Source organism: Thermobia domestica, chromosome 1 (assembly GCF_964235325.1).
Source record: "Thermobia domestica chromosome 1, izTheDome1.hap1.1, whole genome shotgun sequence".
Classification (NCBI taxonomy): domain Eukaryota; kingdom Metazoa; phylum Arthropoda; class Insecta; order Zygentoma; family Lepismatidae; genus Thermobia; species Thermobia domestica.
This window is the reverse complement of record NC_137454.1, coordinates 156,185,501-156,212,014: the sequence shown is the minus strand read 5'-3', so window position 1 is coordinate 156,212,014 and position 26,514 is coordinate 156,185,501. Positions and strand designations below refer to the sequence as shown.

Sequence of the window (26,514 nt, the reverse complement as noted above, 5' to 3'; positions counted from 1 at the left end):
CCTAAACATACCAAACGAAACCAAATTGTATGCCTAATTGCCTGTTGTTTTATAAGCCAAGGTTGCATAAATATATTGGTAGAAATTGGCAAAATTTATCGATTGCCTATGTAGCTTCCAACATCAACTTGGATTGGACTTTTAATTTAATTGAATGATATCTACATACTAAATTTTGTAATTTAATACCTCAGTTTTAACGTACTGATTACGATACGTTGACCATAAAATTTTACGTGCTAAGCAATAAAGGAATTTTTCGTTATTGCTTTGCATTTAAAGTAATAACAGGATTTTCCCAATAAATAAGGCGGGAGTTTCCCGATTTATATATAATTTTGTGTAATGGTTTCATTTGTGCAGCTGTTTATCTTTTTGTCTTTCTGAAATGACTCTTGACAATTATATTAACAAGTATGTAAAGATCAGTACAAAGTATTTTTCAGGAGTCCTTTGTGAGTGGTCGGAGACTAATCGCATTTGTGGTCAATTACTCCCGGTTTCGAGTCCAAATGGAGAACAATTTCTCTCGTATATAAGCGGTTTGGATTCCGCTTTAAGCCTATGTGACCCCTTCCAGCATAACCCCGTAGTTGCATAATAACACCAAGGCGTAAAAAAAAAAAAAAAAAAAAAAAAGTCCATATGTAATATAAATGCATAGACCAAATTATTTACGGTAAAAAAAAAAGTTTTTGGTTTCTTCAATAAAAACCATGGTTTTTGCCAACCCTGGTTACTGAGGAAGACATCAGCGAATGTTGAATAAGTCTTAACGAAGGTAGAGTTTCGTTTCATGTCGCTCTAAGTTTGATACTAAAAGTCATTCTTTTCGTGTTTCCACATCAAGTATTCTACTGTGTAAATAAAGAAGCCTGAAGTATGTAAAGAGATGTAATTCCAAGTTAAATTCTGAAAAATTAGCCAGACTAAGAAAAACAGAGTACAGAAACAGTTCTGTATTGCTTAGTGAAGAACACGTAAGGCAATGAAAAATTTTATTATTCATACTCATAAAAGTACATTAAATTCGTACTTTAACTTATTATTAAAATGTTGATAGTCTTTACATACTTAGAGATAGTATAAATACCAATAGGAGAAGCTACTTTATGCTTATGACAGGTTTGTTGAATGTATAGTCACGATTTACTGTGTTTATTATCTTCATCTCTATGATTATATCAATGAGTCTTAAAATGTGATCCGATCAGTGTAAGTAATCATATTTTTGGTATTCATTTTGATATTTCGTTTTTCTTTCTTCAGGTCAGTCACGGTAGAAAATAGTGACTCTAGGATGTCCATTGACGAAAGTTCAGTGGACGGGACTCTACATGATAGTTCATCAATCTCAGCGTGGAGCGGCGGTGCAACGAGTTGTTCCACGAGCAGAGCCTCGTTTTCGTTCAGCAAATCATGGGTTGAAATGGTCGAAGAAGAGGAGGAAGAGGAAGAAGAACGGTTAAGAAGCGAAGGAAGTAACAAAATCGTAGAACAGGAAGATGTAAATACTGAAAGTAGTTGTAACAGTGCAAGTGACGATATTCGTGCGAAAACAGGAACTGATGATACGTCGTGTTCGAACGAAAATGTTCCTCCTAACGAAAGCAGTGACATTCAGCCGTCCTTTTGGTTGGATGTAGTGGGAGATAAGCGAATAAGACAAGAACTAGACGGTGTCGACGGTGACGGTCGACAACAGCCTGAACATAGTGATGAACATGTGAGGATCAAAAAAGAACCAGTTGAACTTGAACAGCCTGCAAATGAATTTCAAGTGAAAATAAAGAAAGAACCAGAAGATGATTATGAAGTTCGTGTAAAGCAAGAACTTGAAGATTTCCCGCCATTAACTCCAGAGCGCGGGAAATATGCGAGATCAAGAAGAGACCGCCATGGAGCGGAAATGCGGGTGAAACAAGAGCCAGTGGATACACAGGTTAAGCAGGAAGAACGCGATTACGATGAGTGTTGTGAAAGGGAAGCTCGAGACAAATGGAAAGATCGAAGGCGGCGGCACCGAAAGGATTATAACGTTGGAGAGGCAATTCAACACGGCCGACACATAGGACATGAAGGCGAAAGCCGGAAGGATAAACGGGAAAGCAAAGAAAAGGAGAATGTGAAGTCATTAACGCAGTTTGCCAAAGCGAGAAAGCGACCCAGGGAACATAGTTTGGAGATTGATGAAAACAGAGCGAACAATAGGTAAGAATTATTATTATTCGTCTTATTCACTCCTATGGTTAAAAAGTAATGGAATCCTCTTTTGAGGGTTTCTCTTCTTATTGTATGTTTCTAGTTATTTAAGAAGGAATTGGAATGTTTTATAGTAGAAAAGTAGGAACTGTAAATTTAGTAGTTTTACTTTTAAGAGTTATTCGAAGTTAGATTTGCGTCATTGTAAATTTTCCAACATAACAGTAACACAAAGAGTAATACGAAGTAAATTCGCGCCATTTTAGATTTTTTCAACATAACAGTAACACAAAGAGTAATACGAAGTAAATTCGCGCCATTTTAGATTTTTTCAACATAACAGTAACACAAAGAGTAATACGAAGTAAATTCGCGCCATTTTAGATTTTTTCAACATAACAGTAACACAAAAAGTAATTCAAAGTAAAATTCGCGCCCTCTTTAGATTTCCGCAAATTACAGTAACACAGTGATTCGAAGTGAAATTGGCGCCATTTTAGATTTTGCAAAATAATAGTGAGGAAAAAGGTAAAAAAGAACGTAGCGTTTTAGAACACAGAAATACTATGAGGTAGAGTAGTAAATAGTTTTGGACATGTTACTCTAAGCTGAAAAATATATCATGATCATTTGAAATCGCACGCAAAAAATACTTTGTTAAGTCTAGTGTAATTACTAACTTTATTTGTGTTCCAATTATTTAAAATACGCTATAATTTTAAATGCTGGTTGTGCAGTCTTCTCCATATGGTGAAAGTAGTGCAGGTTGTAGTTCATTATACAAATGGGATAAACACAGGATTATAAGTTCTATTACATTATGTCTGTAGTAGATGTGTTTTTGCATAGCAAGTTGCTAATAAATTTAAATTTGTATAAGAATTTAGTAGTTTTGTATCGCATTTTCGGCAGCGATAAAAAGTAATCATTATTGTTATTATATCGTTACGTGTTGATGTTTTATGTGGCCTGCATTTCATGATAATTCGTTGGCCCTATTATTACTCTCAATGGACGAATTATTGGGTGATATCAATAAAAATAAGTAACTACTCCTGAGAAGTCCTGCTCGAGAATCGGAGTAACTACACCTGGAGTAATCTCCTCCCTCAGTTTCGTATCAATAAACCAAGCCACTACTCAGGTCTAGTCTGCTCCAGATTTATGAACGTTTACTCGCGCTTCCTCTGCACGTAGCACTGAGTCGTATCAATAAAAGAAGTGATTACTCATTTCTCCCATTCATCGCGCAGTCATTTCGTTGTTTTTAACCTATGGCGTAGTATCTTAAAAGCCATGAAACGGGCAAGTAGCAACGATAGCTTCAATCAAAGTGCATTTGTGGATATTGTAAAAGAGTTTCCAGTGGTACTTTCAAAGTCACAGCTACCAGAAAGTAAACGAAGGAAAGCCGAAACTTTGAAGGTAATTACAGTGAAATGCAACGAAATATCAAATACATCTACGACTGAGACACAAATTCAAAAGAGAATCTTTAATATTCGAGCCAGAATAAAACAAGAAGAAGAAGAAAAAAGTACAAAAATAAAAAAGAAGAAAAAATATTTAAAAAACGGGAAAGAATAAAGTAATACTGAAACCATGGGAATGAACCTATTTGAGCTGGTGGATGTTGATTGGAATAAAGCAATATCAAGATTAACACGACAAGCGCATATCACGTGTTGTCCAAGGTCTTTGTAGATTGTTTGGCTTTAAGAACGAAATCAGACATTTGGCTCCTTTGTTTTCTTTTTAAAATAGTCCAGCCACCCACGTCATAAATCACGTCCATCTGATTGTGTTTTCCACACCATACGTGTCCCCTTCGCCTTGACATAAACAAAATACATTCTCATGTATACACCTTTCTATCAACGTTGAGTTGAGTTGATTATTAGTTTAACGTCCTTTTCAGTAGCGTGCCTATATGAGACAGAACCCACAGATTAACGTGGAATCCGAACCACATGAGCTCCTGCCGGGAATCGAACGCGGGTCTCCTATGCCAAAGGCATGTACGCTAACCGCTTAGCCACGAAATAGCTCTTCCTATTAACGTATTACTCTCCAAAATACTAGGTTTCTTTAATGCCACTTGTATATACTCAAGTGCTCCGATAGCACCCGGAAATGTATATTGTTCTTGCCACTCTGCCTTTGCTGTTTGTATATTACGCACACTTCCGGAAACAATCCATTTTCAGGTAGTCATAGACAGTACTTTGAGCCACACCAGAATCCCCTGACATTCCACCTGGAATCCCAGATCACTCACGTAACGCAAGAAAACCAAGGGCACCGATTTCTCTGTAAATTTGGGGGGGGGGGGGGGAGGGCATACAGATGCAGAAGGTATATATATCAGGATTTTAAGACAAATTGCACTCTAATTATGCCAAATGTTGTATATTCATAAATACAATAGGGGGCCCACATGAGCTTTGGGGGGCCCGGGCCCGGGCCCCCACAGGATCGGCGCCCTTGAAGAAAACCCGCATCTTTTCATCATTACGTAGTCCACCACTCCGAATTTCGGTTGATTCTCCTTAAAAAATGTTGTGCTAACCACTCTACATTTTCTTTCATAAACTTATAATGCTTTTTGTAATCTCCATTTCCAACATTTTTATGCAGTTTATAAGTTTTTCTACGTAGTAAAACAATCATATACTCTGCTATATTTCGCACGGAGTCACCTATTTAGCTTGCTCCACAAATTTGGAGAAGTTACTAGCATCACAGAGGAGTTTTTGATTTTTATTGATATCAAACGCGTAGTAGTTACTCGGCTCGAGAATAGAGGTGTGGTTACTTCAAACGGGCGGGGCTTCTCCGAGGTCAGCCGAGACGACTAGTGCTCAGTTCTCTTTTTATTGATACCAATGCGAGTAACTACTTCAAAATTGGGCGTAATGAGTAACTTCTCCGTTTTATTGATATCACCCATTGTCAGTGATTGTGGAACATTTGAGGTAACCAGATGCTAACACATGTTCCTTACCAACGACACAGTCTTTCAAGATCAACAATGTATATAACCAGACCTTTCAAGTGTGGTTTTATGAACATAGGGGTAAGCTTTAGTACCTCCTGTGCGATGCCCATCCGCTGACTCGAACATTATTGAATGTCTGTGATCAGTTAGAGAGCAATGAGTAAGGAATAAGTTTTCTTCACCATCATCATTGACGAATCTGAATGCTACCCTGCTCGAAGAATTGTTCATTATTCCTCGAAAAATGATTCATGGTGTATACACCACAATTCCGCGATGAATATAATATGTACTTCAGACTGAAAGTGGTTGAACGTTTTACTAATCAGATAGGTTGCGTATAATTTTGCATATACAATATTCAGACAAAACAAAATTAACAGATCAGTCTTTTATCTCTTTCTGCGAGAAAGGTGCAGTATTATCCTCTTGAAGCAGCGTTCATTTTCCATTGAAAGTGTAAAATCAATGAATTTCGATTTAATTTTGTATTGGAAAAAATAAGTAGACTAAAGTACTACTATTGCTAAAATCATTTTCCTTATAATATATAAATTTATAATTGAAATTACTCAATTTGAGTGTACATCAGGATTGTAGAGTTTTTTTTTTTTAATTCTATTAACACTTACTGTTGCCTTGTAAAGTATTGGTTTATTTTTTGTTTCATATTTCAGGAGAAGACAGGATTCAAAAAGCAGTGGCAGCAGTAACGGTGAACGGAGGAAACATCGCAAAAACGTGGAAATTGAAACGGATCCAATGGTTCTCCAGAGACGTCAGAAACAAATTGATTACGGAAAGAACACAATAGGTTACGATAGATACACCCAAATGGTTCCAAAGTAAGTTCGAAGTTCAAAAAATTTATCTTTGTAGTAGGATAGACTGAAAAGTATGCAGGATGGCCACTCACCTGGAAAACCTGGAAAACCGGGAAAAGTCAGGGATTTTTTTAATTCTGTAAAAGTCAGGGAATTTTGATGAAAAACCGGGAATTTTTACTCGAGGGAAAATTTACGTTCTGTTGTATTCCTAGCCATTTAGCCGGTTTATTTCTATACAAAATAGCTTTGGTAGCTGGGGGCTTCGCCCCCAGATCTCTCCTTCGTTCCAGGTTTCGTTTATCTAGCTCTGCTGGTTTGGGCTGCGCATACTTTCTTCATATTCTTTTGTCATTTAGTGCTGCCCATGTTTGAGCTGGAGCGAAATCGGGACCATTTTGTAATTAACACACTTGTTTTGTTCGATGGCTGCTCGAATTCCAGAATTCGCTCGGGGCTGCGCCCCTGCATCCCTTTTTGATAGTCACGTGATTAATATAAAGGCTGAACGGTAGTAGAAACCAAGTGTCAGCAAGATATTTAAATTCAGTGTTCCTCGGACATTCAACGTCAGCAGACATTCAAGTTAGTTTCAATAATGGTATCTTAGGTTTGGACCTCAAGAAAATTGTTCAAGTTTTGATGGATGGCCCACATGTTAACTTCAAATTTTTAAGTGACCTGCAGAAAGATCTTGCAAGTTTACCTTCAGATCCAATTCTTCTTGATATTGGAAGTTGTGGGCTGCATACTATGAATTGTGCTTTTAAAGCTGCCTTGCAAGCAACAGGTTGGAAATTAGAAGAATTCCTAAGGGCATCTTATAATTTATTCAAAGACGTTCCAGCTCGTCGTGCAGATTACATAAGATGCACAGGGTCTTCTGTGTTACCGAAGAAATTTTGTAGCATTAGATGGACAGAAAATTCAGACGTTGCTTCCCGGGCAATGGAAATATTACCGAACGTAAAGAAATACGTACAGTGGGCTGTTGATGAGAAGAAAGTACCACAGTGCAAAAGCTTTGATACTGTAAGACATTTCACAAATGATAACCTGCTTGGTGCAAAACTTGGCCTTTTCAGAACATCAGCAAAAACTGTTGAACCTTTCCTGTGTGAATTTCAGGGAGAAGCTCCATTAGCTCCTTTCCTTTACAACTCGCTCCAGGCCATAGTATTGTCTGTTGCAGGTCGTTTTGTGAAAGATAGTGTTTTGGAAGGCCGGCCATTGGTTAAGATTGATTTCAATAATAGCGAAAACTTAAAGCCAGCCAAGTTTGTAAACATTGGTTACACATCAAAGGATGCTATACGAAAAACCAATATCGTATCGGATAGACAGACTCTTGAATTTCGACAAGATTGTCGCGCAGGATGTCAGAAATTCATACTGAAAATAATGGACAGGTCACCTCTAAAATTCAACCTGACAAGAGCAATTTCTTTCCTGGATCCAAGTGTGTTTGTTATGGATGACACTGTAGCTGCAAAGAGATTGTCCAATTGCCTAGAAATTGTAATATCCAAAAATTGGATTTCAGGAACATTAGCTGATGAAATCCAAGGTGAATTCAAAGTTTTTGCTAAAAATCCTCTTTTATTGGAAGCAATGAGGACTTACGACAGGAGAAGTAAGAGATTATTAGATGACCATTGGATGGAGATGCTGCATTTAGGCGCATGCTCAATACATATGAATAATTTTGTGAAATTTCTCCTCATTTTATCTCATGGAAATGCTAGTGTGGAGAGGGAATTTTCAATCAACAAAGAATGTTTAATTGAAAATCAAAGCGAGTTGAGTCTAATTGCACTCAGGCAGGTACATGATAAAATTTCAGCTGTGGGTGGTATTGATAAGTTTACAATTACAAAGAGGGTTGTCCATGCTGCCCGCAATGCTCATGGAGTATATGTTGAGTCTCTGAGGAATCAAGAAGAGGAAGAGAAGAAACAGAAGAAGAGAAATGCCATTAAGGATAAAGTTATTGAATTCGAGGCGAAGAAAATGAAGTTGTTGAATGATATCAAGGAGAAATTGTCTGCAATTGATGATGAGATTATTGGTTTGAGGTCTTAAAACATTTAAGTGGATGTGGTCTTAACTTCAGTTTGATTTTAGTGAACTGCAAGTCTGTGATTTGAGGTTTTAAAAAATTTCAGTAAAGTAGTGTTCGTTCCAGTAATTTGTGTTTTAGTAGTGGACTGTAAGTGTGTGTAATTTTGTGACTAGTATTAAGCTTAAGGTTGGAAAGCGATAGGGATAGACATTCCTCTTCTCGTTCTGTGCAGCAGTTGGTTACAGTGAAGTGGAAACACACAGGAGAATTGAAAATTAGGCAAGTAAGTGATTAAAATTAGACTATTTATCTTCGCTAGTGTTTTTTGTGATTCTTTTTGTAATAATGATCCTCTAGTCCACATTACATTTCACTTGTAGCTTCTGTTTAAGCTTTGAAAAACAATGATATACCAATTTCAGATCTCTCTAGGAATTTTCTGGAAAACCGGGAAAATTTCTGGAAAAGTCAGGGAATTTTGAAATTCCAAATGAGTGGCCACCCTGGTATGTATATAACATTTGTTCACGGTGACCTGTGTAGAATTCTTGTATGATGCCTATTCCAATTGTCTTGGTAGGTCCGTTCAGCACCGAGGCTAAATGAGACATGACTAGAACTTAACGTGGATCCGACTCTACCGGTAATAGAACCCAGGTCCCTTGCGCCAAAGACGCATAGACAAACAATATAACCACGATTAACATCCAGGGTGGCGATAAACCTGGAAAACCGTGAAGTCAGGGAATTTGTGAAAACCTCGAATAGCCAAGGAATTCTGCTAAGAGTCATGGAATTTCGGTTTGTTAAGAATGAGATTCGAAATGAAAATTTCAAGACGACTTCAGATGTAGTTGACTGCTTTGTTTTAGAAAATAAAAATAATAATAATTAGCAACTTCAAACTTAGAAACTAGTCTGTGTTTCCCACTAACGGTGTGTTACAAACTTACGTGCGTATTATTTTTACTTTCGGTTGTGCACTGGAATATCATATTGGTGGATCATTGACAAAATCCAGTTGGATCAGTAATCCAGTAGGAAATTCATTTCACTACGCACGCATAATTCCAACCTTTTCTTTTTCTTTCCCAATAGTTTCGGTTTTATCGGAGTTTCCTGTTTTGCATTAAGTGAGGGTAGCTTATCACACAAATGAAAGGATTGTGGAGTACAGTTACTTGTATTTGAGCTCCTGTGTTTTCATTGTAATGTATTTTAATTCGGAAAGTGTTTTCTTTCGAAAGTGTTTGAGTTTACTAAAATAACCGATAAAGTGGCTCGTCAGTCAGTTTGAAAAAACCGTTTTTTTTTTTTTTTTTTTTAAAGCCCAGCTTACTTGGGCTTATATGTTATAAAATCTAAAAAAGAAAAAGTTTCGAAGAGGGGATCGGAACCCTCTAAATATGCCCCTATTATCTGGGAACAAACGAACATTCGCGCACACAAAAGAACTTTCGTCTTAAATGTCCATGGTGATTTCCCCGTTGGAATAGTTAACGATTTAAAAATCCTATGTTACGAAGAGAGGAAAGCAGGATTTCCCCCGTTACCCGATCAAAACTTGATTTTCTCTAATCATCATCTGCGTGACACTCGTTTTCATACTGTGCTGTACATACATTTGAGTCTCATTGTATTATGATTGTTATCTTCCATAATTGAAATAACAAGAGAATGAGATTTTACTGATTTTCACTTTAAATTAATTTATTTCGGAATTTGATTTGAGTCAACGATTTTTATTAGAAAAATCAAGTAATTTAAATCGTGAATTAAATCAAACTGATTTAAATCAATCCACCCTGATTAAATATGAGAGAAAATTTCAAAAAAATGTTCTGGAAAACTGGGAAAATCAGGTAATTCTTTCCCAAAATTTATGTCGTCACCCAGAATATCCATACTATCTTCTGTTTCCAAGACTGACAAGAAAGAATTTGTACTTCATATTGATGTTTGTTCCTAAAGCAATGGCGGCATAATTTGCAACCTGTTTACAACAGTTCTTAAACACCATATATGTACTCTATATGGGAATTGATAATTTATTTGTAAGAACATAACTAAAACTCAACTCAGTATGCTGTAATACATATATTATTTGGAAGTTTGTTAAGATTAATTAACACCTACCTGTCATGTGCCGTGGGAATCCTAAAGGATTTTTATATTCCAAATATAATTTGGCAACTAACCCTGTTGCCTTCAACTGCTATTTAGCAATGAAGAGCTGCGGCTTCACACACACTTTTTATATTTTATTCAACTTGCAATATTTGTGAAGCCTGATTTGAACTTCTCTTCACAAAATTTTCACCTTCTAATCATCTTCTAAACACGAATTTAATCATTTAATCATTTTCAGTTTAATCATTTTCTAAACATGAAACATTGTAATATGAATTATGAAACGCAATACATTTTGGTTCAATGTCGTATGTTCATATACTACTTCAAAGATCTGAGAACAAATTTTCTCTCTCATTCTTTTTTCTGGTTACTATGGTTGTCATATAAAATGAAAAAAGTGGGGAAACCAGATCAGTTGATTCATGAGTTGTTTCATGTTTTTATTTCTCTCTTTTCTTCAAGAAATCGTAGGTATACAATACCATTATAGTATTTAAAAATTTGAAAGAATTCAATTCTTGAAGAAACTTTTGAAGAGGTTGAAAATGTACATGGCAAGTATTTAATGTTATTGGCCTATAGTTTGGGTTTCACTATTGGTCTCTATTTATAATAATAATAATAATAATAATAATATAATAATAATAATAATAATAATAATAATAATAATAATAATACTAATAATAATAAAAACAGGCGTTGGGGAAGATGGTGGAACGTGATAATTTCTAGACCAAACTCTACATTAGTAGATATCCTGTTTGTGATTGTAGTTCGTTAGCGTTGTAGCATATCAAAGAAGATGAAATACTAACTTTCCGTAGTTGGCCACTTCAACTTTAGGGTCAATACTGAGATATAGCAAAGAAACTGATGAGGTTTTCAGAGTTACAACAGTGCTGTACGAATTAATCGGGACAAATCAGGAAATTACGTTGTTCGTTGTTTGTCTATACATTGCTGATGGTGATATCATTTTAACACGTAAAAGACTCATTTCTGTCATTGCGTAGAAGTAGTGTCGTGATCCTCATCTAAATATTATTTTTCAAAGAACCTGATTCTTTACATGCCGAAGTGCTTTGCAGGTGTCGTTAAAGCCAAAAATAATCATTTTCACGTACTAAATTTTTATGGTGTACCTTTCTTGTGCCAGAAATGTAATAAATGCTGGCATATGAGCTGGCCTCTGTTAATTTTAACGGTACTCTGACTGACATATATTGTTTCTTCTGATTGACCGTGTTATGCTTTCTATCAAGAATTAGTTTTGCATGGAGCATGCTAACAATCGGATATTGGACAAGCACCCAACCATTCAGAATAACAATCTAAAACCGTGATATCGAACGTCATCTGCAAGTAGGACTGAAGTCGAACCTCAACGAGTCTAGTAACCGAATGATGATGATGATGATGTATGCTTATGTAGGATGTGTTATAATCCGGGAATTGAACTCAAATGTATCTATCACACCCTGTGGTTTGATACAAACAATATTCTCTGGTTAATACGCGGAAGTAAACGGGGGCTTAACCAAGAAAAAATTTACACCATACCTATTTGTGTAATAACTTTGCGAGAAAGTGGCTAATCTCAGATAATAAATGAATAAATCGGATATTCGTTGACAATAAAGCTTTAACTTCCACATACAGCGTGAGTTTCATAATTATAAATATGTTCCAAGTTTGGTTTGTGTTGAAGTAAATTGATAAGAAGGGAAGTCAATTGAAATGAATTTAAGAGTGCACCTCCATAATTTCTAGAGACCATTTGAGATTGATTCTCACTCGGCATGATTTGGTATGGCGTTTAACTCCTATGAGTAAATATAAATATAGTATGTTCCAGTACTGTACAGTAAAATGAGAAAAGCAAGTGGTTTAAGACTTTCTTTTTTTAATGTTGTCCTTTTTATTCTCTTTTAACATATGTAATGTCATTGAGATTTTGAAAGAATTTCTCTGCTGGAGAAACTTTTGAAGAAATTTAAGTTGGACATGGCAAATACAGTAATTCAAAGTAAAATATGTAATAATTTCTGAATCAGGCTGTTATAGTCTTAGAAATTGAAGTGATTCTGAGATGAGAGAGATTATTTAAAATGGAATCCGAACCACGTCTAGGGTGAGTTTGCAAGATGCACTAGCGTTTAGGTTTAGATTATTTTGTATTACCCATACAATCAACTTGATGCTCAGTTACATTGTTTTATTTTGTTTTCATATATTTTCTGATCATGTAGATTACAGTTACTTAGCAGGTCATACATTTATTTTTTGTTGCGTTTTCTTTCTCTAGGGAAGAGAGAACCAGTAAACATCCGTGGACGCCTCCAAAGCATATTAAGTATAGTCGTCGTGCATGGGATGGGTTAATCAGGATATGGAGACAACGCCTGCATTTTTGGGATCCACCTGCCGACGACGACGATGCTAATACAAGGTATGGATCAGAATTGGCAAATTCATTTTCTTACTTTAAAAACAATTTTGTAATATATATATATATATATATATTAAACCGTAAATATTTCAAGAGGCACTTCAAATAAATAGATAAATAAAAAAGAAAAAATCACTGTGCAGTGTTTTATATATATTAGTAAAATTAAACCTTTATTATTTGCAATTTCAAGAGTAGAGAGGACTGAATTCAGTGCAAGCCTCTTTACTGGCTCAGAACAGGAGTCCAATTACTACATTAATTTGATGAATGAATGCAAGAACGGATTCGACCAATTAGGACCAAAATCATATGCACTGATAGACAGTTTACGAAACAATAACAGTATAAACCTTCAAAATTACACAAGCTCTTGCTTCTGCCGTTCCTGACAAACCGTCCTCCGGAGATCTCATCATTTCATTAAGCTCTGAAGAAGTATATTTCTGCACTGTTATGTACATTATATAGAACTTCTTTTCAATTTAGATTTAACCGAAATACTCTCATTTTTAATCAGTTTCTTTGTACTTCGTTGGTAGACAATATCAGAAAATAGATTAGGTATATCAGTGTATATGATAAAAGTTCTTTAGAGGATGTTTAGATGAGAAGAAATATTAACATAGTCTGGGTGCTTCCAGAGAAGAATCACTAATTTATGTTTAATAACAGGATAGAATCACATCTTGACTAAACAATTGGGAAAACTTAGTATTTCAAATTACTAACTCGTTACAATTAAAAATTAGTCACGAAAAAAAAAGAAAAAAAGCAAAATGTATACTTGAACTGTGTGATGGATGATTATACTGGCATAAATTTAATTAAATGCTGACATTCGGGACAGGAGGAAAAAAAGAAAAAAAAAAATGATTCTAATAAATAAATTTTAATTTGTTCACGAGGACTTGAATAGGGTGTAAGCAAAGGAAAGCAGTACCTAATAGTAAGGCTCATTGATTTAAATCAAATTATTATTATTATTATTATTATTTTTTTTTTTTTAAAAAAAACATTAAATTCATTTTCCATAAAACAGAAATAAAATGCGATATTTCTGACCATTGTGAGACACTAATCGAATGTAAAACTGAAACTTACATTTTAATTCGTGTGATGATAACTTCTTAATAACTTTAAACAAGGTATGACATTTTGTAGATTATACTTCGTGGCCCAAAAAATTTGACGATGTACTGATTTAATTATTCCATATTGTACAGGAGGCTTGAAGAGAATGCTTAAATTTATTTAATGTTCAGTGTTCACAGTTTTTGTTCGGAATTGTACATTTCGTGCTAATACACATCTTTTCTTTTTTCTTTTTTTTTTTAAATACCGTAACTGGAACGTTTACATATACACTCACTATGCAAAAATAATGGGATAACAGGTCACTGATTCGAGGGTGGATACCACGTGTGTTCCACACTCCCTACCGGGCTCCTTGATAGTTGTAGTTGTGTGTGAGACGGTGTGGGGTGTGGCAGTGTGAGTGATTCATGTGAAATCCAACGTCGTCGTTCATACGACATCAAAATGAAGTTCTAAATTACAACAATACTCTCTTTTATTCTCACCAGCGGAACACTGCAGAACAAAATTATTTTTTCTTTCCTTTCTGTCTTTCTAGTATACCAGTATGTATTTGAAAATTCTCATCTTCAGTAAAGACAGAGACAGAGAAAGAAGAAGGGTACAATTTTGTTCTTCATTGTATATAGTCACCCATGGACACGCAAAATTCTGAGTAGACTGTTCCAGATTCCGGAATTAAAATCTTCATTCTGGAATCGGAATTAATACTTTAGTCACTCCGGAATCTCGAAACTTTCGCCCGGCATTTCGGAATATCGGAGCTTTAGCCCGGCATTTCAGGCCAAAATTTCGAGATCGGAAATCCTGAATATCAGAATTTATCCGAAAAATCGGAAGGTTAGAATTACGGAATCTCAGAATTTCGTAATTCCGAAATTATGACATTCCGAAGTTAAGGAATTTTGAAGAATTCTGGACAAATGAACATTCTGAATTTCGGGATCGAAATCGCAATTTCAAACACCCCCAGATCGAACCAATTTTTATAAACATTTTCAATAAGGGGGCAGAAGAGGGGGTTTAAATATATTAGGAAGAAAGTATCTTACGAGCCCGTCATGTTCGCAAGATGAAACTTACTATATAACCTCATTATAAATAAATTGCCAACTGTTCTATCGTTTTAGAAAATTCCACTTCTAAGCCCGGTTCGGCAGGAAATTTCTGTTATTCTCAGTATATATATATATATATATATATATATATGTAATGTTTACATTATCTGTCTCATCATCACAAGAAATCAGGTGATGAACCTTTTTTTTTGGGGGGGGGGGGGGGAAGATGTTCAAAATTATCCTGAACCCTTTAAGTTAGGTGGAGGGAGCTCAGTATATAAAGTCCGTATCGAAAATACGTTGAGACGTGTTCCAAGGTTTTCGAAAATTCTGCTTCTAAAGGAGGAACGATTCTGTAATATTTTTAATTCCTATTTTGCATTCATTAAATGGTTAAAGTGAGTACACCGTTGAACCGCCTAAAATGAATTCTTAAACATAACTTGAGTTGACCTGGGTATTTATCATTAGTTATACACTTGGATTGAAATATGAATTCTAAAAGGGGGAATGGAGGATAACTTTTTCGCAAACAATACTGTAAATCTTATGGAGGTGGAAAGGAGGGTTGAAAGATACATTTCGTTTATTTGCCATAAACATATTCTTCCCGTTCTAAGAACTGGCGTTTCAGGTAGTTGTTAACACTGTAAGTAGGAAGAAAAATATATTTGAAAACTAAAAGCCATTCTTGATTAGAAACACTTTACTACTAAAAGATCTTATATATTACGGTATTACTTTTGTCATATAGTGGGTGAAAATAACTTGAAATAAAATTTTTGTACTCATACACAATTCGTGCTGATATGCAAATTTATCTGAGACATTTTACATTTTTAAAGTAATAAGTACTCATATATATTAAGAGAAAGTTATGATAAAAGAAGTATAAAAAGTGGTATTCAATTTATATATTTAAAAAACTTTTCAGAATGATATGTACTTTGTGTGCAACGCAATGCAAAATTTTTGCACTTCGCAAAATGGTAGCTTGTTATGTACGTGCATATTTTTATTTTGATTGTTTACTGATTAAGATGCTTAAAAATAACTTGGGTTACGTGGGGCAGTTATGGCAAAGACATATAATTTCTATGTATTTTAGTTTTATAGCTCGGTTTAATGTAATATGTTACTTAGCATAGCACCTGCACAAGACAACAAGCATAACTGTTTACAAAAGTTGTTTTTTCTATCTCTTATAAACAATGAAAATAACTAGTTCCATTCTCCGCACGGGGATTTCATAACACTTTGCCTGGGAACAACTTTTAGGCTAGCCATTAAAAAAAAAAAAAAAAAAAAAAAAACTTTATAGTAATGTAGGTAATTTTACCATGTTCCAAAACTACAAAAATAATTACACATTAGTTATTGTAATAAATGATATGATCCACAGGGGGTGCTATGATTACCCCATTTTGTTATACTATGGGGCAGTTATGGTGGAAAAAAATGGCAGCATTCTCTTGTAGCAAGAATATAAAATTTGAAGAACATTTAGTTCGATTTAGAGTTCAGCGTCCCTTTCAGCAACGAGGCTATATGACATGGACCAACAGTTTAACGTTCGATCCAAACCATATGAGCTCCCACCAGAATCGAACCCGGGTCTCCAACGCCAAGAGCGCATACGCTAATCGCTTAGCCACAAGGTACCTCGAAATTTGAAGAGGAGTATGTGTCAGTACAATACTTATTGGAACTCTGTTGAAGGTCTGCTTAATTTGAATCTCTTTGTAAACATCAGTGATACAGATACTTACATTACAGCTGAAGAACTTAGTTTTCGATGTTGATGTAATGAAGTGGATTTTTTTTATTTCGCCCAAGCTCTAATGGACATGAACCATTTAATTAGAAGATTGTGAAATGGAGGAAAATATACAAATAAGCTTCTAGGTATGAAGATGAACTTTTCCCAATAGATCTGGACTCAAAATACATCGAAATACCGCACTTTTTTTTTTTGGGGGGGGGGGGGGAATCACAAACCCCATGAGAGGGATTTACTGAAATCAGAAGTATCTTTGGTATCTATTTATGTATAAATGGGTCATAGCCAAAGTGGACTCAAATAATTCTTATCTTTATTCACTTTTCTTACTGATATGCATATTAAGTCGTCGTATTTCTTTAACTTGAACTAATAAAAGTCGTAGTGAGTAACTTGGACTTTAGTTCTTCTGTACTCTGCAGTATTTTGAAATTGTCCTTATGTAATTCAGTATAATGGTTTCACTTGTGCAACTGTTTATCTTTTTTTCCTTCTCAAATGACTCTCGACAGTTAGACAATTATATTAAAAGTATGTAAAAATCAGTACAACGTATCAGGAGTGCTTCGTGAGTGAGGCGGCAGACTACCGCATTTGCGGCCAATTAGTCCCGGTTTCGAGTTCAAATGGAGGACAATTTGTTTCGGATATAAGTCGAGAAACGGTTTTGACTCCGCTTTAAGCTTGTGACCCCTTCCAGCATAACCCGGTTATTGCACAATAACACCAAGGTGAAACGAACTTATTTCTGTCCATATGTGATATAAATACGTAGAGCAAATTATTTAAACCAAAAAAAAAAACTGGTTTAAACAAACAAACAAACAAACAAAGGTTTAAACAAAAAAACGTTTTTTTTTCAATAAAAACCATAGTTTTTGCCAACCCTGGTACTTAGTCATAAAAATTCAGGGAAATCTGTATAAAAATTTTGGTGCAATTCGGGAAGAGAATTCAAATAAATTTCAGCATCTTTATTTTGAAATATTGTTACAAGCTGCAAATGATGTTGAGCAACTGTTAAATGATAACTCGAATGATAATGTTCTGGGTATCACGGATCAGGATACTTACTTAGTCATGGAAATTCAGGAAAAGTCAGGAATATCAATATAAGGATTTCGGTGCACTTCGAGAAGAGAACCGAAGTACATTTCGACATCCTTATTTTCAAGTATCGTTAAAGTTGCAAATGCTGTTGAGCAACTGTACAATAACAACTCGTGGGAACTACCTACAGTGCTTTTGTTACCAAACTAAATTTTCTCTTGTCTGCAATTTCGCTTCCATTTCTATCAGCTCCGGAACTAGAACTAGAACCGATTTTCTCAGAAAATAATTTTGGCTCCAGGTCCAGAAAGTATTTTCTCGAAAAATTGATTTCGGTCTGAGTCCGAAATTGTTTTGTCAGAAAATCTCTTCAGGTTCCCCTCCCCGAATAATTTTTTCGGAAACATTGGTTATGGTTCCGAGTCCGAAATCTTGTAGAACCTTTTTATGTAACGTAAACTACTCTGTTTTTTTGTATTAATAGGTTTTCACTCTTTAATTATGTTAATAAGTATATTTTAGCACGCATTTCTTGCCGTGAGGCAGCTATTCATTTTTTTGACCATTTAATTCTTTTTTAGTTAAAAATATATGATGTATTTAGTTAAATATGTTTATCTTTTTTGTTAAAAAATATGATGCATTAATTAAATATATTTCTCTCTTTTGTTGTAGCTTTGATTTCAATGACATGCCTCCTTTAAAAATCAAAGTGGAAAACGCGAACAGTGACGATGAGAATACTTCAGAATTCTCTCACCCCGGATCGTCAAGGAAGGTGTACTTAGGGGAGACGAGCTCCCAGGAAGATATCTCGTCCAACACACAAAGTGAAGATTTAAATATTTCTTTCCAAAGTGACGATTTAAACTGTTAATTCTTTAATGAATGAGTGGAAAGCTCTTTTATTTAAGAGGGGAAAAAAGTTTATTTTAGTTTGATGTGTTTTGTGTCATGAGAAGTTTTTAGAGTATTTACAAATGATTGCTAATTGAATGATTTTTATATTGTAAGTACCGGAGATAGTTCGTAACTCGGTAAGACAAATAGTCATCCAGTTCACTTGGATAATTCAGGGATTATGTTAATTGTTGACTACTGTGGTACATGTCATAATGCAGTATCAGTAACTCGATTGTCTTATATATTTAAAAAGAATATTAATTTATGTAGCTTATTATACTTGTGTGACAATGTGGAGTTTAAAATGGAATAAATTAGGGAGTATCTTGAGTGTGGATTCGGAGGAACATTCACTAGTACGGAATACACGAAACTTTTTTTTTTTAATAAAGTGAACATTAGGTTAGTATTTAAAAAACTAAAACTTCGGATAGATATAATTAGTGATTTGATTTCAGGATTTTTCTATATTGATAGGAAGTTACTCTGAGAGAATGAAGATAGATTTAAAGAAGCAGAGGTATAATCATTCACAGTTTTGTAATGTGCTTGTTACTGAAAATGTTCCTAATTCTTCGTGAACAAAAAGCAGGTTAAATATTAGTAATGTATTTATTTTTTAAAGGAACTATAAACGTAAGAATTCGCTGCTTTTGTTCCGAGTTGATTAAAAAGAAAAATCTTAACTAGTTTGACTACGAAAATATCCTTTAGCAATGGATAAATGCATTCTGAGAATTTGCATTCAGTTTTTAGTATTCCTTTCTTCTTCAAATCCTTTCAAAATCACTTCATTTATTCACATGCGATAAATCCATTTTGTTTTTCATCAAATACAATGAATGTATTACTGTATTGTAGGTTATTTTTTAAAATCATTTTTCAGTGCCTGATAAAAAGAGAGAGACTTTTATATAAGTACGACAGAAAGCCGTATTTTATTTAGAGTTCGAATATTATTCATTCACAGTAATGAAAAAGTCATATAAAAAGTCTCCGCGGTTTTTTGGTACATTTTTGAACAAAAAATTTCTTTATTGAAAATTAATTCTAATCAAGTACATATTGACCATTATTATCTGTCCTTTTGCCATTTTTCGGATGGCTTCATAATTCCAACAGTGTAGAACTTACGTGGTTTATCGTGGAAAAACATGGCAAAGTGATTTTCAGCGGCGCCTCGGTAAGTCTTTTTTTTTTTTTAACCATCAAAAGAGTTTTGCAAAGACAGTGCAAGGTTCGGGCTATACGGTAGATACATCAAAATTTCCCAACCAAGTTCCGTCAATTTGTTCCGAGCTATCAAGATGTGTATGGTCGCGCATTGTCATGATGAAACACAACTCCCTTTCTGTTGGCCAATTCTGGTCGCTTTTTCTGTATTACTTCTTCAAACGGTCGAGTTGTGTGCAGTACAGGACCAAATTGATGGTTTCGTCAGGTTGCAGCAGCTCATAATGGACAATTCCCTTCCAATCCCAACAAATACTCGACATAACCTTGTTTGTCGACAATCCAGGCTTTGAAGTCCTTTGTGGAGGATTATCATGACAATACACAGCCACACACATCCTTAATGACTTGGAACAAATTGTCGGAACTTGGTTGGGAAGTTTTGATTCATCCACAGTATAGCCCGGATCTTGCACAGTCTGACTACTATTTGTTTCGGTCTTTGCAAAACTCTCTTGATGGTAAAAAAAAAAAAAAAAAAAAAAGTAAAATAAAATATAAAAATAAATGAAAAAAAACCTGGCTGACCGAAGCGCCACTGAAAATCACTTGGCCAAGTTTGTTCTACACCAATGGAATTATGAAGCTACCCGAAAAATGGCAAAAGGAAATAGATGATAATAATGGTCGATATGTACTTGATTAATATTGATTTTCAATAAAGAAATTTCTGTTCAAAAATGTATAAAAAAACCGTGCAGACTTTTTATATGACCTTTCATTAGAGATGATCTATGATGTTGCAGTGGCACGGTAGTTTGTTGCTTGTCTTTACCTTGATAATAAAATTAACGTATTATTGCATGTTATTTCGTAAAATTCTCGGGTAATTTTCGTTAAATTCTTATAGAAATTTAATTTTGAAAAATTATTCCATAAATTTATGATATGAAATACATGCAGATGGAGTTAGTTAATTTTAGCGTCATTGTATAGATATAGTGGGATTATTTGATGCTACAGTATCACTTCATAGATACGATAAATTTTAGAACGATAATAAAGAAACAAAGAACGATAATATTTACAATTGTCAGCTGTAATTGTGTACCAACCGTCATATTTGAGGAAATTCGTAAATATTGGTTTCTACTCTAGAACTACGTTACTTTCCAGTATAATATTATTGCAAAAATGTTAATAAAAATTACGAAAGTACTAAAATTGGAGGTCACCTTTGAAATGAACGTCCCTTAGAAATGAACGTATTACTACAGAAGCTTTGAAGTTAAGATCTGTTTTGTTTAACATGATAATGCTTTTTACTGGCTAGACAGAAATAATATTGTAATCAAATGCTTTTAAAGAAATACAGGATATGAAGAATGTACAAAAATAATTTGATAGAAATACCTTAAACCAAAGTGAACCAAAATACTACTACTACTACTACTACTGTTAATAATAATAATAATAATAATAATAATAATAATAATAATAATAATAATAATAATAAATGTATAAACGTGGAAAAATTTTCGTGTGTTCCGGTGCAAAAATGAAATACTTAACTTTCAATAACTATTATCACATTGTTAAGTAATAGAAGACTTGATGTAAAGGATTCTGAACAACGAATTATTTTTGACGTTCATTATCATTAGTACATTTATGTATTTCCAAAGTGTAGATGAAGTTCATAAACCCTTTTATATTTCGAGAATTGCTTTTAGTAAATTAAATGTATGTATTTTCTTTTATGTAGGAGTCATCTTTCAAAACAATATCCGTACTTACTTTATTATCCATAAGTGATCATTGCAGTGTTATTATATGCGTGTGTCTTTGTAGGGTAGTGATGCGAAATGGGTTCATTTTCCGCAACCGATCGATTTCATTCTGTTTCATACAAGGATTCGTTCCTCTGGCTTTCCCGGCGGGAGCTCATGTGGTTCGGATTCTACGTTAATCAGTAGGTCCACGTCTCATATAGCCTCGCTGCTGAACGGGACGTTAAACTCAAAATCAACTCAACTCGTTCCTCTGGCTTGAAATTTTTTTGACTTCATGAATTGTATAACTCCGAATGCCTAAATGATTATTCAGTTCCTCCAAATAAAGATTTGTTCCTCTGTATCGAATTCGTTTATTCCGCTTAGTTGAATAATTTCAAGTTTCCGTGTGATTCTCCGATCAGATTCCATTCTTCATGCAAAGTAGCAAAAGTAGGTCCTTTTGTCAGTGGAAGTAGATTTTTTTTTTTTTTTTTTTAATTGAAGGAAGTTTTATGAAGAACGTTGAAAAGGGATTGAAGTAAGTAGAAGCGGAAGGAAGTAAACGTAAAAAGAAGGATTGTCGTGTTCCTCAATATGCACAGAAAGTTTGTCATTCCTGATGCCATACAAAGCCAGTAGAGTTTGCCTTGATACCAGTCATTGCAACATTAAGTGAATCTTTGTAAGTCAATCTGTTTCATTTCGTTCTGAGAGTTGATCTATCTGAATTCCCAAAGACAATTTCTTTCAGTGATCTTTTAATATATGTTTATGTGTATTTTTTCATACCAGTAATATGCTTCAATTCACTGTTTTGACTCATCCACAGAAATTTATGTAGTCATATATATTTTTTTAAAATCACGTTCTGTTATCTTCTGTATTTCTATTATATGTACATAAAAATGCAACATATATATATTTATTCTCATCTTGCCGTTCAATTTTCAATTCACATTGCATAATTGTTCAGTAATCCCAACACATACAAATATATGGTATGACATGTAGTCGAACATCGCGCCAGATTTCTGGGATATGTTTGATTTTTTTACCAGTCACCTTGCCACTGCGAATGTGTGATTGGCTCATTTAGTATCTTCTGTTATTCCTTTGCTATGACTGTTTGAAAAAATAATTTTGGTTCTACTACTGTTGTATAGTCGGAAAATGGGTAAGATTTGCTAATGAGCATAGTGTTTATCAAACCAACTATTATGGGACGTTCGACAAGGAACAGATAAATGCTGGGGAAAGGTAGCGAAAGTATTGAAAAAATTTAAGTAAAAAATTATATATTTCTTACAATACTTAAATCCTAGCTATATTATTACAAACACGTCAACATTTCTAAATAAATGAGATATCTGGTATAAAACAGTTAAAAATGCATAAGTATGTGTACACTTAGAAAAAAATAACAGCTGATACTACTTTTATATTATTAGTTGTGCCTCTCACAACTCATGCTTCTGTCTGTGTAAAATATGAAATGATAAAAGAGCAAGACTCTTCAGAATCTTTTTCGATTGGGGATGGAAACATTTAGAATTTACTTCCTTATATGGCGTCATTGAAGCTAAATTACATAAAGAGTAGTTAATATTTGGCTTTCGTTATTCCGTAACGTAAATATAAATAGTCAATTATATGGCGAGATGGTTGAAAAGCTGAATGGCAGAATGAGAAATGCATCCGATTGATGCGAAATGTACAGGATGAACTGCAAGGTGAACGGTAAGATGAAATTCCCCATGTTTTTACAGTTAGTCAACTTGATTCCTTTCAGAGCTTAAATCCTTGGTTCGGTCCCAGCTCGCGCCAAGTGAATTTTGTGGTGGGCAAACATCGTGTGCATGGGTTTTCTTGGGTTCTTCCGTTTCCTCCCATTTTCTTCATTCCATCGTTTATTTTTTGTCTCGTTTAGCCTAGCCGGCATTACCGTGGGACGTAAAATTTAAAAGATTTCATTCTTTTCCTTTCAGAGATTGGATTCTTTCATTCGACTGAAGGATTCGTTCTTTTGGAACGAATCGTTTCGGTATCCGGTAATACCAATCACTAATTGTAGGCCAACAATAATTTCTTGAGTTTTTTAGGTCTTACCTTAATCTGAAGTTAATGCGCGGTTAATGAGAATGAACAACAAAAGTGTTACAATACTTATTTCTCTTTTCCATGCCCATATGACTAATTCAAATCATACATACTGGGAGTTATCCTACGAACGAAAATCTGGAAATAAGAAGATTAATGCAAAAATACGGCAATGTTTATTTCTTTGAAGCGCAGCGTCCCTTCTCGACATTGAAGTTACGTGAGACGTGAATCTGCAGCTCAACGTAAGGCTGAGAAGCCACATGAGCTCTAACTGGAAGTTAGACTTGATACTTCATCTAGAACACTAACCATTTAGCATCAAGAGATCCCTAAAATAATACTAAACTCAATTCAATTAAATAAATAAATAATAGAAAAAAAATGCATACCGTACCTAGACCTATGACCAGCCAATATATACTTTTCCAGGTAGAACTCCAAATAAGGCAGCACATTTGTTAATAGGTGCATGTAGCTTCCACATTATTCATCAGCCCTTCCTGTGTTGTGTATTTGCCTGTTTATTTGATTTACTGCTGCATACATTCTTTGTTAACAAGTCCAACTAAGTTGACATAACAAGAACTGGGTAAACGTAGATGAATTAACTTTATATGAGTAGAAGCTTTTTGAAAAATAATACTTATGTAAGAGTGTACGTAAAAGTTCTTCCTGCTCTTAAGTGGGGATTTGAATTGAAGGTATATATTTTTTTTTTCTTTAAAGTAAGTTTTCAGAAGAAGCTAAAGACTTCATAGTAAAACATTGAAATTAAATTAGTTGAATATTTGTACTATTTCTTAAATGTAGAACATGGGTGAAGTTACTCAGTTATTGGTCTTAAGTATGTGTTGGATCAAAAATAAAAAATAGTCTTGATTTTGCACCGGTATCTTAAATAGTTTTGAATATGACATAATTCAATTCCTTCTATTGTAAAGAAAGAAAACAGTTCCATTTTTTGTTTTTATATGTAGCTTACAACAATGTTCTGTCCTCTTAGGGCTTCGGTATCTAATATAGTTTATTTTATTTTTGAAAGTTCATGGCCCATTTCATAACATGTAGAAGTTTGAGTTCTGTTTTGGAGGTCTTAAATAGAACAAATCGTCTATAGAACTAGCACACTAGTAAATAAATATCAGTTGTAAATACAAATGCTGGTACTTTGAATGTGTTATGTAGAGTTGCAATTTTGTGATGCATGTAATTGGATATAAGTTCTACACTATTAATAGACTTGAAATTGTAATGAAGCAGGCCCTAGGGAGGGGTTGATATTTATTACGTTCACATTGAGGCTCTCGAGGTACAATTCTGTCAAGAAATGGCTGTACAAAGTGGACAACAACATGCAATTAAAAATATAAAAAATTATATTGAATTGTGTAAGTAAATATGACGTTTTCTTTTTTTGTTGAGAAAATGGAGAAGGGGGAGAATCCAGTATTTATGTGTATGAGTTTTTATTTTTCAATACGTAATCTTTTATTATTCGTAAACTATTAGAAGAGTGAATAGTTACATTTTATTTGATATGTCATGACATACTTGCGTTTAGAAAGTATACTCGAATTAGAGGATATGTATATATGTACAAATGTATATACAAATAATTTGATGTACTGCTAATAACGTTAATGCGATAAAGTGTTTTGATATGTTATTAACGTCCTTTCACATATATAAAAAAAGTGGTATTTGCATGTGGCCATATCATTATCATTTATCATCATAGTTTCCTTTGTAGTTGGATTCTTCATGTCGCATCATAATATTATCACTTATCGCATTTAGCGTTGTGCAGTACATCGTATTTTTTAAAGGAAGAAGAAATATATCAGAAACAAAGATAGAGAGATTAGTATAAAATTACAGAATGTTTGTGATTTTATAAAAATATTGTATTGAAATATTTATTTAATAAAAATTGTCTCCTTTATGCTTGAAGTTTAATTCACTCGCCTATATTTGTGTTATTGTATATTGTCATATTTGTTGCCATTTAAGATTCAGTGTTTTGAGTATAAATCCAAAAATGTAGTGAGTCTTTTACGCCGATACGGAGATGTTAATTATATCGATTCTGTGTTGTTTTGATGTCTTGTTTGCTTACGGTGTGCAACGCTGTTTGAGGTACGTACAATTCAGTGACTCAGTAAATGTAGTTGAGATACAACTACTTTATTTACCGTTTCATAGTATGTGCGCTCTTCTCTTGACTCACATGCGCTATACATTTCCAGACACGTATGCGATTCCACATTTAATTAAAGCATTGTTAACCTTTTATTTATGTTTCTTGCTAAAATATCAGGTAGCCTTTCGGGCACGAGATGGCGTTAATGTTCCAAATTGTCGCAGCAGGCCAGGCTTAACCTCATTTCACAGTTGACAGTTGAAGCTAATAGATGTGCAAAATGTTTTGAAATTCTTGAATCAGACGTAATGTATTGCTAGGGTTACCACCTTTCATCTGGAGAAATCCCGGACATATCGAGAATTGAAGTCAAGTTAAAAATGAAATTTCTTTCACTTAGCGACATATTTTGCTGAAATTGAGAATTCATTATATATTTTAATAAGTGTTTCAACATCCATGGCACCAAGAGCTGTGCCGGCTTGTTTAGCTACATTATGTATAACATGGCAGTTGCAGTTTGCAGCAATCAAGTTACGATTGATTTTCTTTTAAGTTTTGGTAAACCGACCGGTGTTTCCGATAATTAACAGTTGCATTGTCTGCCATGTACGCAGCTCCAGGGCTCATAGCGAGTCACTTTTTTTTTTTTTAAACTAAAAGTTACTTTTTTTGGGGGGGGGGGGGGTAAAGTAATTTTTTCCTGTGATTTATGTTTTGCATTGGCAGTTTTCTAAGAAAAAATATTATAAAAATAAACGGAAAA

General features: G+C 34.2%; 1 protein-coding gene across 1 annotated transcript in view; it reads left to right on the top strand.

Annotated features, from left to right (window-relative positions):
• Positions 1–25,550, top strand: part of LOC145690238 (uncharacterized) — a 31,604-nt gene extending 6,054 nt beyond the window's left edge. The window contains exons 2-5 of the mRNA XM_081764934.1: positions 1,270–2,211; positions 5,878–6,045; positions 12,525–12,668; positions 18,333–25,550. Of these exons, the coding sequence (XP_081621060.1) occupies positions 1,270–2,211; positions 5,878–6,045; positions 12,525–12,668; positions 18,333–18,534 (1,456 nt within the window). The 3' untranslated portion in view covers positions 18,535–25,550. The remainder of the gene's footprint in view (positions 1–1,269; positions 2,212–5,877; positions 6,046–12,524; positions 12,669–18,332) is intronic.
• Positions 25,551–26,514: the final 964 nt, after the last annotated feature.